Source organism: Mirounga leonina, unplaced genomic scaffold, assembly GCF_011800145.1.
Source record: "Mirounga leonina isolate KUSES-001 unplaced genomic scaffold, KU_Mleo_1.0 Mir_151, whole genome shotgun sequence".
NCBI lineage: Eukaryota > Metazoa > Chordata > Mammalia > Carnivora > Phocidae > Mirounga > Mirounga leonina.
The window spans coordinates 15,030,730-15,043,858 of NW_023270377.1; the positions used below are offsets into that span (position 1 = coordinate 15,030,730).

The 13,129-nt window shown below is 46.2% G+C and overlaps 1 protein-coding gene across 1 annotated transcript in view; it reads right to left on the reverse strand.

Annotated features, from left to right (window-relative positions):
• Positions 1–13,129, reverse strand: part of SGPP2 (sphingosine-1-phosphate phosphatase 2) — a 106,613-nt gene that overhangs the window by 62,535 nt on the left and 30,949 nt on the right. The window contains exon 2 of the mRNA XM_035007027.1: positions 751–909. Coding sequence (XP_034862918.1) covers positions 751–909 — 159 coding nt within the window. The remainder of the gene's footprint in view (positions 1–750; positions 910–13,129) is intronic.

Below are 13,129 nucleotides of genomic sequence, written 5' to 3' on the forward strand. Positions count from 1 at the left end.
CAGGGGCTTCTGTAGACCCTTGAACTTGGTCTACAAATGAGAAAAATAAAGCTCAGAGTGGTGGAGTCATTTGCTTAAGACCACACAGCTTCTCAGAGCAGAGCTGCACAAGAACCCAGACTCCTTTCACACAGCCAAGTGCTCCCGAACCTCTGTTTTCAGCGCAGAATCTTGAGGTGGGGAAACAGTGTGCTGGCAGCCTCGCCCTGATGTTCCCCCTCCCAGGGAAGCAGTCTGACCTCTGAACTGGTTGATCATTAAAACTCCCTCGCCTTCACAGACTAGTCACTAAGCTTTACCACGTTTAAGCAGCGACTGGTAGCGTCCTCCCAAGTGCCAGGGCCCCAGTTCCGAGGTTCTAAGACCACTTGGAATGATTTAGTCAACGGCTTCGAGTTTCAGTTTTGGGTCAAATTGTACCAAAATTGGCCTCTTGGGAGGATGCCTTTTACGCCCCTATACATGGGTTCTCAGAAATGTCCTTTCTTCCCTGCACCTCACATCATCTCTCTTCTGGGTTTATTCCCCCAAATAGAGGTATGTGCCAATGTACATGCATCACGGGCTTGTTTGGTTTTTGCAAACAAAACAAGCTGTGTTCATAGCTTTTTATTATTTCCAAAGTAAACCATATAAAAATTCAACTCTAAGTGATTAAAAAAAAAAGACCACATATGCAAAGTACTCGAATGCCAAAGCGGGTAGTTGTCGTAGGCGTAGTCATGGTTAGTAAGTAATAAGCATACTTACAACCCATATGATGATCAGTCTTCTGGATAAATAAGGATCAATGTTCCAGTGAGTGAACGGAAGAAATGTGATGTAGAAGACTTCTTGACCCAGAGCGGCGGAAAATCGGAATAGGTAATAGTAGAAATAATTCTTCACAATGTACTTCTGTACATAAGCCTAAAAGACAAAAGTTAGAAGACTCTGAGTTCATCCCACATGTCACCATAGGGCAAGTTTTAAAAAACTTCTGTCTAAAACTCACAGGCTCTCAACTGCCAAGGTGCCAAGGTAATTACAATAGCTTGGCTATCCTTGTGCTCAACCCCGTTTTGTCCACACAAATACAGAAGAGGTTAGTTCTTCATAAAATTAAGTAACATCCAAGACAGGCTATCAGGCGAAGGCACACAAGCCGAAATCTTGTCTCCTTTGTATATTCAGAAGGTAAATTCTGTGAAGACACTTTCTGGGTCTAGGATTATGGTAGGTAGAATAATGTGCCCAAAGATCTCCCCATCCTAAGGGATCTGTGAATTTGCTGCCTTACATGGCAAAAAGGACTTGGCAGGTGTCATTAACGATGTGGAGATGGAGAGATGATCTGGTTGGGCTCAGTGTGGCCACAAGGATCCTTACAAAATGGGAGGAGGAGGCAGGAAGGTCAAGGAGAGGGTGATCTGAAGATGGGGCGAGGGACCACGAGTCAAGGGACGCAGGGCACCTCTGGAAGCTGGAAAAAGTAAGGGAGCAGATTCTCCCCTTGAGCCTCCGAAAGCACTGTAGCCCTGGCGAGGCCTTGGTTTTGTCTGAATAAGAACCATTTTGGACTTCTGAGCTCCAGAGCTGAAAGAGATACATTTGTGTTGTTTTGGGCCACTAAGCATGTGGTGATTTGTTGCAGTAGCCACGGATAATGAATATAGAGACTTGAGAAAAATCACTCACCAATGAATATTTTTAGTTTACCTTTATTTTTTTTTAATTTTTACTTATTTGAGAGAGGGATAGAGAGAGAGAGAGAGAGGAACAGGCTCCCCACTGAGCAGGGAGCCAGACTCGGGGCTTGATCCCAGGACCCTGGGTGAGCCAAAGGCAGACGCTTAACCGACTGAGCCACCCGGGCGCCTCTTTAGTTTACCTTTTAAATGGGACTAGTACAGTCAACCCAGGGGAGGGATGGTATAAGAAACACATCAAGAACACGCAGGGTCTGCTAAAATGCAGTCCTATTTTCAACCATCCCTTCACTCCCTCTTATCCTGGCAGTTGGCAGGGGAAAGAAAAAAAAAAAAGACTGAAGGGGGTTAAAACAGGAATAAGCAATCTATTTTAAAATATGACAAATGTCCTTAAATTATGGTAGATTAGTAACGAGTTAACAAACAAAAACATGGTCACCCTGTTTAATCAGTCTAAAAAATAGTTTTCGTGCTACTTTTTATGGTAGTTATAAGCTTTATAAAAATAAAATGAAAGCAAAATGAAAATAGGGAGAAGAGGCAGCCCTATGGCAGGGGCAAGAGTGTAAAGGGGCTCTCGTAGGTCTGCATTTTGGCTCTGCTTTGCTTTATACCAAGTCTGGGGTGCTCAAATCCTCAGGGAATTTGCGACTAAGTCGCATGCATTTATTCTGCAAATATTCATTCTGTGCCTACTGGGGCCCAGAACCTGTGCGGAGCGAGGAGAATATTCAGATGAGCCAGGCACGGTACCTGGCGTCAAGGAGCTCTTGTGGGGGGCGCCAGAGAGTACTGTTTGGGGGAATGAAGTTTTAAAGGACCAATACTGTGTTTGAGGCCTTGAAAACAAGCCAAGATTACTTTTATATTTAAGGAATAATAATAATAAAAAAAAAGACCCTGGAAATTGCAAGAATATTAACTGACTTGACATTGTTGGCTGCGTGCCAAGTACGCATTCCTCTCTCCTAAAAGGTTCCCAACTTTATTCCAGCATCTCTACCTCCCCCTCCCCCAGAGTCCTGTGAGTCAGGGGGAAGTTGACACTGTTCTCAGCTCCAGTCATGGGAAGTTCAAGGCTTCAGCCTTAAGCCAAGAAGTGCATGGCACGGCCCCAGAGAAAGTCACTGGCGAGCACGTGCTGTAAGCTAAAAAGGCATGTCTCTTCGGGGACGAACTTTACTTCTAAGTAAATTCAAGTTAGGATGGCGATAGATCCATCCCAAATAGGAAAGACAGTAATGCCCGAAATGAATGAAATAAGGAAGCGTATAGAGTTTTACCTCTCTGCCAAGATATTAGGGCTGGATTTGCGGAACAAGAACCAATAAAATTGTGACAAATAAATGACAAATTCCCCTCTCTCTCTGATCTGAGGACTAATCGCTGAGTCTTCTGGTTTATGAATATACATCCTACAGGCCCGTCCTTGAAGCAAAGCCTGTAAAAAGCCCCTTTGTACATAAAGATTCGTTATTTTAACCCACCAGCTACCAATATACCCAGGAATCTGTCCTGCCTTGAAGCTTTACAGGGAGAAATTTCCCAAACTCTGAAAAGGGTCGAACTCCTCCCTTGTGTCATTTCATGATACCCAAATGTTATAGGACATTATCAACACTCAGAGACAACCATTTCCCTACCCTAGAGATGTACCTGAGACCAAGTGCAGTATCTTAATCCTAGTAAATAATTGAAAGACTGGCAGGGATGACAGCAAATCACTTCCGTGTGACATACTACTAATTAACATATTTCGATCTGCTTTTTACAATCTCTGAGGATTTCTCTCTTTTGGAGGAGAGCTAGATATTCTTTAAATCTTCTTAGGAACAGAAGAAGCAAAAGTGAAACTAAAAATATCAGCGCATATATAGGACACCCAAAGGAGTTTTTAGATAACATCTCTGAATATGTAATTAAGTAGCACGAAAGCCAATATCGGTCTCCAAACTCTTGGGAATTAGATGTACTTAAATAAAAGAGTTGGGTGCTTGTCTTTTCAGAACCAGAATCTACGTTTCCTTGTAGGAAATCTCAGTGTAGGACTTCAATATATCTTTGGAAATAACCAGAATGCTAGTATATATGTTGGTCCCAATGGGAACAATTAGAGGGAGCGGAAACAGGGGTTAGAAATAGAAATGGTAGATAAAGCCAATGGCAGAGAGGAGCAGAGTCGAAGCTGGGAGAAAGGAAACCAGGTCCCAGGACTCTGCTTCTCTATTTCTTGAGAACCAGCCACACACGGGGGCTGACAGGCCAGGCTGTGGGCAGGGTCTCCGGACCACGAACCCAGGAGGCAGGGATTAGCAGCTGAGTTTTTGGACAAAAGATCATAAAGGCATTGAATATTTAGATGGGTGGAGAGCTATTTGTAGAAATCAACTACTTCTCAGTGAGCTTCTAGTCTGTCACAGAGCCAAATGAAGAAGTTTCTAGTAAACAGGGAGGCTAAGATGGAAATGACCACATATCCATTATTGCTAGCAGCAGAATGTCATTGCCATTCGTATTTGTCTGTTTGGCTTATTGCTTTATTTTCCTGAAAGTTAGAAAACAAAAAGTGTTGGGCGCCTGGGTGGCTCAGATGGTTAAGCGTCTGCCTTCGGCTCAGGTCATGATTCCAGGGTCCTGGGATCGAGTCCCGCATCGGGCTCCCTGCTCGGCGGGGGGTCTGCTTCTCCCTCTGCCTCTCTCTCTCTCTGTCTCTTATGAATAAATAAATAAAATCTTTAAAAAAAAAAAAGAAAACAAAAAGTGTTTCCACGGGTGAAAACAATTTTTCCTTTCAGGGCATAATTTCCTCCTAATGCCGTCTCCCAAGACAGGGCTGTTGGGAACGGCCTTTGGGTGGAGAAGAGCTGCTCTGGGTTCCCTGCAAGGCTGGCTACAAGGCATAAATAAATCAGCAGGAGGGGCAACCACACAGGCCGACTGGACCTCGAAGAGAACGGGCACGGCACAGGATTCTCCACTCAAATCGGCCCCCCCAACACACACGCACCTGAATGGTGTTTCGTTTTCCAAACACACCCGGAGGAGTCCTACACAAAAAGGAAATCTGGCCAGGTCAGCACCGCTGGATGGAAGAAGGGCTGACCCAGACAGCAGAGGAACGAACTCCGACAGACTTGGCAACTGGCCCAGCATTTGAGCTTTCAAAGGAGGAATACAAGGAATTGCTTTTAGCTGAAACAATATGTGACCTTGGGGAAGTGAATTCGCCCTTCGGCACCTCAGTGGCCTCAGAGGCAGAGGATGGAGTGGGGTTAGCTCAGTTGCTTTTTAATATACAAAAAACAATTACAGGTAGGGAAAGGCCCCTTAAATAAAATGTGATCCCAGGGCTTATTCTATAAAATAGAAACTGAAAGACTGGACTAACTGGCTGAAAGTGAGGGGAAGCCTAGGGGACCCCTAATTTCAGGCCAGGCCGCCCTGTACCTCCAAGTCTTTTTCTGGAGTGTCTCCTTGAAACATGTCAGAAATCAGCTTGAAAACCATTGACCTTCATCTCTGTCAGACCTCACATACCTTTCTGTAATCAAACTTGGGCCGGGAGGACACAGGCTATGGGTCTGCTGACCTTGAGGTCTTTATTTAAAGGATTTGATAAACTCGGGACCAATGTCGATGCGAGGTCATTTCACTTATCTTTTTTTTTTTTTTCAGATCAGAGCTGTAACTGTGTTTTCCAAAGGTCAAGTTTGAGGAAGTCCTCTACCTCAGCAGAGCCCGAAGGGATTCATGTCTGGGGCGATGTCGTCTGCAGCTGCAAGCAGGGCACTTTATTTTTTATTATTTATTTATTTGAGAGGGAGAGACCGCGCACGAGCAGAGGGAGCAGCAGAGGGAGCAGCAGGCTTCCTGCTGAGCAGGGAACAGGATGCAGGACTCGATCCCAGGACCCTGGGATCACGACCTGAGCCGAAGGCAGACGCTTAACCGACTGAGCCCCCCAGGCGCCCCAAGCAGGGCACTTTAAGTGGAAAGCAGTAGGAGGTTCATCTTCTAGGGCCGAGGGGCATCACATCTCTCCCGGGTATAGCGCAATCTTACTTACAAAGAAGTTTAAGGCCCAAAGCTCTTTTATAAAACACATTGAACTGCCTCATTCCCTTCACCTGATGAGAAAGCAGCCACCGAACACAGAGGGGATGGCCTGGAGAGAAGAGGCCAGGGAAAGGGAAGGCCACCAAGCCCGGAGGTCAGGAACACGGGCTCTGGAGCAAAGGACCACCACGCATGAACCGCATAGTCTCACACCAATGAGTTTCCCCTTCTGTAAGTGGGAATAATAACAGTACCTACCACCTAGGGACATTGGCAGGATTAAATCAGTATTGCTGATGACGCAGAGAAGCCACCGAGCTGCCGTCTACGGATGGTGAGGGTAGCAGTAAAGATTTCTCAGAAAACGCTTCGCAGTTCTAACGGACATGAGCATCACCTGGATCTGCACCTGGATGCAGCGTTTGATAGAGTTCACCTGGGGCAGGGCTGCGCGTTCCACTGAGCTCCCAGGTGATATCTGTGCCACCACGTTGCCCAGCCGTGGACCAGGCTTTGAGTAGAAAGGCCAGCCCACTGAAGAGTTTTTAAAGATGAAAGTCAAGCTCTCAGATTTAACCCTCAGCGTCAGAGGAAGTCTCAATAGGAGTTTAGGAGCATAAGATAGCATGATCAAAGCAACAGGTAAAAATGCTGGTGACAAACCAGAAGGGGACGGTTAGTGAGGTCCATGGACAATCCTACAACAGAGTCTGAATGCAGGAACTGAGCCCAGACAAGCACCTCGATGGCAGGAGGTACCAAAGGGAAGGCACGTGTAAGAGATGCCCCCTCCTCCCCCCCGCTGAAATAGCAGCCAGATCGAATAACCAACTGATTATGAAGGAAGAAAGAAGCCATCTTGGGCTCCTTGCCTTTGTTCGAGAAGAGTTTACATAAATTCCTGGATGGACCTGCTTGCCCAGGATTATTTTTCAAGATAGGCTATATCTTCATGTGCTTGGGATTGTAGGGGAAGAGGGGTATCAGCCTATGGTGTCCAGATTGTTAGCCATTTATGGAGACTGGGGCTTCCCCAGAAAAATACCTTCCATGGTTGGGGCAATGCCCCAAAAGGCAATAGATTCAGGACTAAAACTCCACCTTGCCTTGCTGTCATACCCTGCATATATTCAGCCAGAATTTCTAATCTAGAGCCCAGAGATTGGGAAGGGCAAATTCAAGGAACTTGATGCCTCTTTCAATAGAATCTCTGATTTGCAAGGTTTGGGTCCTGCCATCTCTCTCTGAAAGACTCGGCTTGGGTGGACCTGCCATTGCACCCTGAGGAATATTTATAAAATAAACTCTCTCTTAAGCTATTACGAGACGCTACCTAGCATGTTAACACACAAAGTACAAACCAAGCAAGGCTCAACCTTTAAAAAGAAAACTGAAAATGGCAAACCTTTTCTACACAGAGGCCATGTCTATGTAGACTATTCAATCATCACTTACACTTTAGTGATGGAAGGTTGACAATAAGCAAGATTATTTCAGTCAGCAATGTGATGAAATTAAAGCAGACTAATGTGATACAAAGTGATATGTGTGTTTTGGGGATTGCTCCCCAAGGAAGACCCCTTCAAGTTGAGCCCCAGACGGGGAGGTGAGCCGGTTCCTTTGGGATCTGAGGGTTAGAGAGACCACTTACTAAAAGACCCTGAAAGAGCAACCAGGTCTGTGAGCTGGAACACGGCGGGCAGGAGAGAGAGAGATGGATGAAGAGCAGAAGCCGGATCAGGCCAACCTTTGGGATTTAGGTTGGCAGCAGCGTAACTCACTGAGACAGTTTCAAATAAGAGCATGATTTGATCTACTCTGACAAGACTAAAACAAATTTTGGCTCAGAAACAGTGAGAAGTCCTGCTTTAATTCTTCGGTTTTTTTTTGATTTCTTAAACGTCATGGGAAAATACCATTAATTAGCTGCGCTGAACTTAAATGGGGGGGAGGGATCCCATTGTTTCCACAGTCAGGTAGACACATGGCATCCTGGATTCACATCTGCTTAAGAATATGCTCCCATCACTTTTAATTACTCATTATTATTTTTTTTTAAGTTCAGGGGATCAAGACTGTCCAACCTACAGAGACAATTAAATGATGATTACTTAGCAAGCCTAAGAAAGATTGGCAGTGTCCCTTGAAGGGGAAACAGAAGGAACAAGAACGAGCTAGGGTTTCTCCTTTCATCTTGAAGTCCAGATAGAATTACAAGTTGGGTGAGCTCACCGATGTCTGCTCAGTGCTCGGTGATTAAAATTTCAGGATGGTGACACTGAAAGTCAATAAAATAGAAGGACAGCTTCTTTGAATAAAAGAGCTTGAAAGGGAATTGCCCATGAACCCCTTTCTTCTGCTTGGCTGGCATTTGTCGGGACCCCTCAGTCTGTGTCCGAGAATAAGAGAGTGGCTGGAGGGGACTGAACCCAGAGTGGCTTTTATTGACAGTGGGGATCTATCGGGGTTTGAACTTTGTTTTTTTTTTCCCTCCTGCCAATCCGTCACCTCTCAGCTCATCCTCTGAGCATTTGATGTCTTCTTTTTCTTTTCCTCAAGAGTTGGCTCTCATCTGGGGCACCAGCAGAAAGGGTGGACCGATAAGTATCACAGATTGTGAAATTCTTTTTTTTTTTAAGATATTATTTATTTGAGAGAGAGAGAGCGTGCAAGCGGGGGAGCAGCAGAGGGAGAGGGAGAAGTAGGCTCTCCACTGACCAAGGAGCACAAAGTGGGGCTGGATCCCAGGACCCTGAGATCATGACCTGAGCAAAAGGCAGACGCTTCGCCGACTGAGCCCCCCCAGGTGCCTCAGACTGTGAAATTCTTGAAATTGTGACAGTGACCCGCCGCGGGAACAATGCCCCACCTGAAGCTAGAAATGGGCCCTATAACTTGAAAGAACGCAGTCTCATCATCACTTCCAGAACCCTGTGCCTGAAACACACAATTATCTGCTTAGGAGGCAAATCAAAGAACTGGGGAGAGAGAAAGAGGGTAGGACAGTGTTTTGCAGAGCCGAGAGATGTAGGCCTCTGCTGAGAGAATTCCCTTCCCAGACAGTAAGGGCAACAGGAGTTGCCACAAAGAACAGAAATAACCATTCCCATTTTTAAAGGGGTGGCGGGGAGAGCCAGCTGCCCTTTAAATTCTCAAAATGTGTTAAGAACTTAACTGTTTTTCAAAACATTTTGGATCTGCTAAAACCTGAAACACATTGTACCAAACATTCTTCCACTTAATTGGTAAGCCCTTGCGTATTCAGGGGGATTTTTGGTGCAGATGTTTCTGATTCATTTATATTAACTTATCAAAATGACATTTGGAAGAGCTATATGTGCAAGAAGGAGTCTTATAAACTTGGAGTTCATTAGTTTTAATCCGGGAATTTCACCCCTCCCACCCCGATGCACACATTCAGAATCCAGAACTTGGACCGGCTGATTCCATTCTGTTCTAACAGGCAGCATGAACTCACCCTTTCCTAAGTCCCTTCAAAAAAAAAATTTCTACAGCGTTAAAGGCATGGCTGAAATGTAAGAAAATTACTCGGGCCCATAGAAGGTTTTCTTCTTGGTGATCTTTTACTTCTAAAGATTTAAAAACACATTTAAATCAGACAGAAAGGAAAATAAAGGCTGACCGGTTGGCCCCCGAAGTCAAGGCGGTTTTATCCAGAGGCTTTTCTGCTCCTTTCTTGTTTCTCTGGGCAAAACGGGGCACAGCATTTTTAACTTGGGAGTTTTCTTTGTCCAAGGCTATCATGGTGGTTCGGGTGTGTGTGTCCATGGAGAAGGAGAAAAACAAAAAAAGCCTTCTCCGTACTTTTCCGCCCTGCTTCTTAAATCCAGCCCTCTACTTTTCAGAGCTCTCCAGGAATCCAAGATGGTAAAGATAGTACTTTGGAACAATGTTTCTTTCTTTTTCCACCCCATTCCTGGGGCACTGTTGGTAAGTGGCAGTGGGCAGGAGAGGGAGTGGGATGGGAGAGATCCAGGAAGGACACATGGGCCGGGGAGCAAGTTTCCCCAGAGCCTGGTTCCCTCCACACTCCCTCTAAGCCTTGTCCAGGGATGGGGTGGGGGGAATGCTGGGGACATTCCATCAATTTCCACCATGTTTTCAAACCGCAGTTCCCTCTGGAAGGTTCTCTCTGAGCCAGTTTAAAGCCACCGGTCACAAAAATAAACTTAGGAAAAGCTTTGAAATTGTGTGCACACCCATGAAAGGACATGAAGAAGAAAGCCATGCTGGGTCCGAACAATGGTCCTCCCCACCCAGGTTGTCCCTGGCACACTCTGGTTTCTTTGTGGCTTGGGAAGGCTGGTTTTTTTTTTTTTTTGGTCTTGTTTTACTTTTAATATTTGTGAGTTAAAGTTCTGGACTTTTTTTTATATCACTTTTTTTTTTCCTGATTATCTGATTATCACTTGTGGTTTTTTTATGATTAACACATATTACTGGAGAACATTTAGGAGTCCAAAAACTATATAAAAACAAAGTAAAAGTGACCCCTAATCCCACCCCTGAGACTCAACCCCTTTGGATATCTCCGCTGGTCTTTTTCTTATGCGTAAATGAGATCATGTGGTGCCACGTATTTTAACAAAATTGAGATTCTGCTCTTAAATTTTTTTTTAAAGATTTCATTTGTAAGAGAGAGAGAACACTAGCAGGGGGAGCGGCAGACAGAGGGAGAAGCAGGCTTCCCCGCTGAGCAAGGAGCCCGATGCAGGACTTGATCCCAGGACCCTGGGATCATGACCTGAGCCAAAGGCAGACAGATGCTTAACAGACTGAGCCACCCAGGCGCCCCTTAAATTTTTAAGTATTATTTATTGTATTGTATTTCCCTAGATCCCTAAATATTATTTGAGATCACGATTTTGACTGTCAACTTTTTACAAGTGTTCACTGTGTTCCACTTTCTCACTCACCGGTTCCAACGGCAGATCCCCGTACAGACCAGGACAGCAAGCAAGTCTGCAGGTTGGCCTTTGTGGATGTGAGCAGGAATCTCATCAGCCTCAAACTTTACGGAGTTCCTTGCCCACTTCTTGCTGGGGCACCTGGAGGCACCATTCCAGAGGACTTCTCTCTCCTTCGTTCATTTCTTAACCTGACCAAATAAGCATCTACACCGATGACATTCCCTGCAACCCCGTTTATATTTTTTTGGTATTATTGTTTGCTTGTTTTGTTTTCCCAACGACCTAAAGTCTCTTTGCCAGATTATGCAAAAGCTGCAGGGATACCCTTTAAGGCCGTCCAAGGGCCACAAAGCACACTGCTGAAGAAATAAAGAATGAGGGGCAACTGGGTGGCTCAGGCAGTTAAGCATCTGCTCAGGTCATGATCTCCCATCCTGGGATAGAGCCCTGTGTCAGGCTCCCTGCTCCGAGGGGAGCCTGCTTCTCTCCCACTTCTGCCACTCCCCCTGCTTATGCTCTCTCTCAAATAAATAAAATATTTAAAAGAAAGAAAGAAGAAAGAAAAAGAAAGAAAGGAAGGAAGAAAGAAAGACCCGGAGATGGGCATGAGCCATGACAGTCACTATGCTAAGGCTGAGAAAAAGTTCCATAATCCATCTTACAACAGGTAAAACTAGGCTTCCATGGCTTTGGAAGTCCCAGGGGTTTGCACATGACCCAGAGCCCTCCTTCATCAGCTCCAGCTCCCTCTGATTGAGATAAATGGATATAAATGGAACCTAAGAGGGGCTGGGTGTTAGTCAGCCTTGAGTCCAATGACAGATCTGCTGGGGCAACTCTGGGGAGGCATGAACTTTCTCATCTCTGAAGTGGGTGTGTATCCTCACCTGTGCAGTGGGTATGTGTTCACCCATGAAGTAGGTATGTTCTCACATGTGTGGTGGGCGTGTTCTACCTGTGCAGTGGGTCTAACACCAGCTCCCTTGCAAAGATGTTTGGAAGAGGAAATGAAGTCCCTTATATAAACCACATCATACCACATCAGACAGTCAATATGTATTCAATAAGTGATAGTTGTATTTGCATTGTTTTTATTAACAGTATAAAGAATGAGAAAATGTCAGAAGTATCCAATTATAGTGGAAGATGAGGAGGGAAAGAAGGAAGACGATTTAAAAAACAAAGACATCAGGGGCGCCTGGGTGGTTCGGTTGGTTAGGCGTCTGACTCTTGATCTCAGCCCAGGTCTTGATCTCAGGGTCATGAGTTCAGGCCTTGTGTTGGGCCCCATGCTGAGCATGGAGCCTACTTAAAAACAATAATGAATAAATAAAATAAATAAAAAACAAAGACATCATAGAGGAGGCAAGTAAGCTGTCCCAGGAAGGATGACTGGGGCTGAGAGAGATGACAAAGGGCAGACAGGCCTTCAGCTGAAGGGGAGAGCATGAGGAGAGCTACGGGGGCAGCAAGCCACAGTGTCCCTGAGCAGGACACATCCAGTAAGCGGGAGCTGCCGGTAGCCGCGCCAGAGGAAGACCAGAGCCAGACAGAGGAGTCCTGAGAACCTGACAAGGAGGTTGGGTCCAACACGTGGGTGACGGGGGCCTCTGAGAGTGAGCCACGAAGTGACCAGTCAGGGATGCGCTCTAAGTGGCCACCACGTGCTTGCGGTCCTGCCCTTTCTCAGTGAGTTCCTATCTCTTGCAGACACAGAATGTCCAAGGGTTGGTCACAGACAGGCTGCCCCGGGCCCACCCAACCACACCCCACGCTGGGCTCTTAGAGGGCATTATACCCGGCCCTCCTCCGCCACCCAGAGTCCCACAGACCCACGTGAGCCTCCCCGTGCTCCCATTTCGCATCTGAAGTACAAGCTGGACCCTCTGAGAGTCTCCACGGGCCATCACGGAAGACAAAGAGAGCCTGGTTTCTGTTTTGGGCCTTGGCTTAGTCATGGGGGATCTGATGATACAGTAATTTAGCAAGAAACCACAAGAACAAAAACAATTTGATGAAACCCAGAGAAAGTGAGTTCTTCCATCGACGGCGACCGAACGCCACGGGCCGTGCGATGCCCCACCCTGAACAAAGCCAGGGGCTCTGGGTTTCAGCTCTGCTCTGTCACCCGGGGCCACGTGCTCCAGATAAACAGGGACCACGCTTCCTACACCCAAGGACGCAGAGCTCGCTGAAAACACCAAAGCGCGGAAAAGGTGCTACTCATTTCGTATCATGGAACCCAATTTCCAGAAAGTGCCACCATGTCCAGAACCGATGACCCTGATGCATCAGAAACGGTCAGAGAAACGTGGCTTTGCAGCCTTGATAAGCCAGGGCACCAGACCAAGCTGAACCCCCCACGGCATCTCTGCTGCTTCCAGGGGGCCCGGGATAAAGCGGGGAGAGCGCAGACTGGAAGACAGGAGAGAGAAAAGGAAAAAGGTTGGG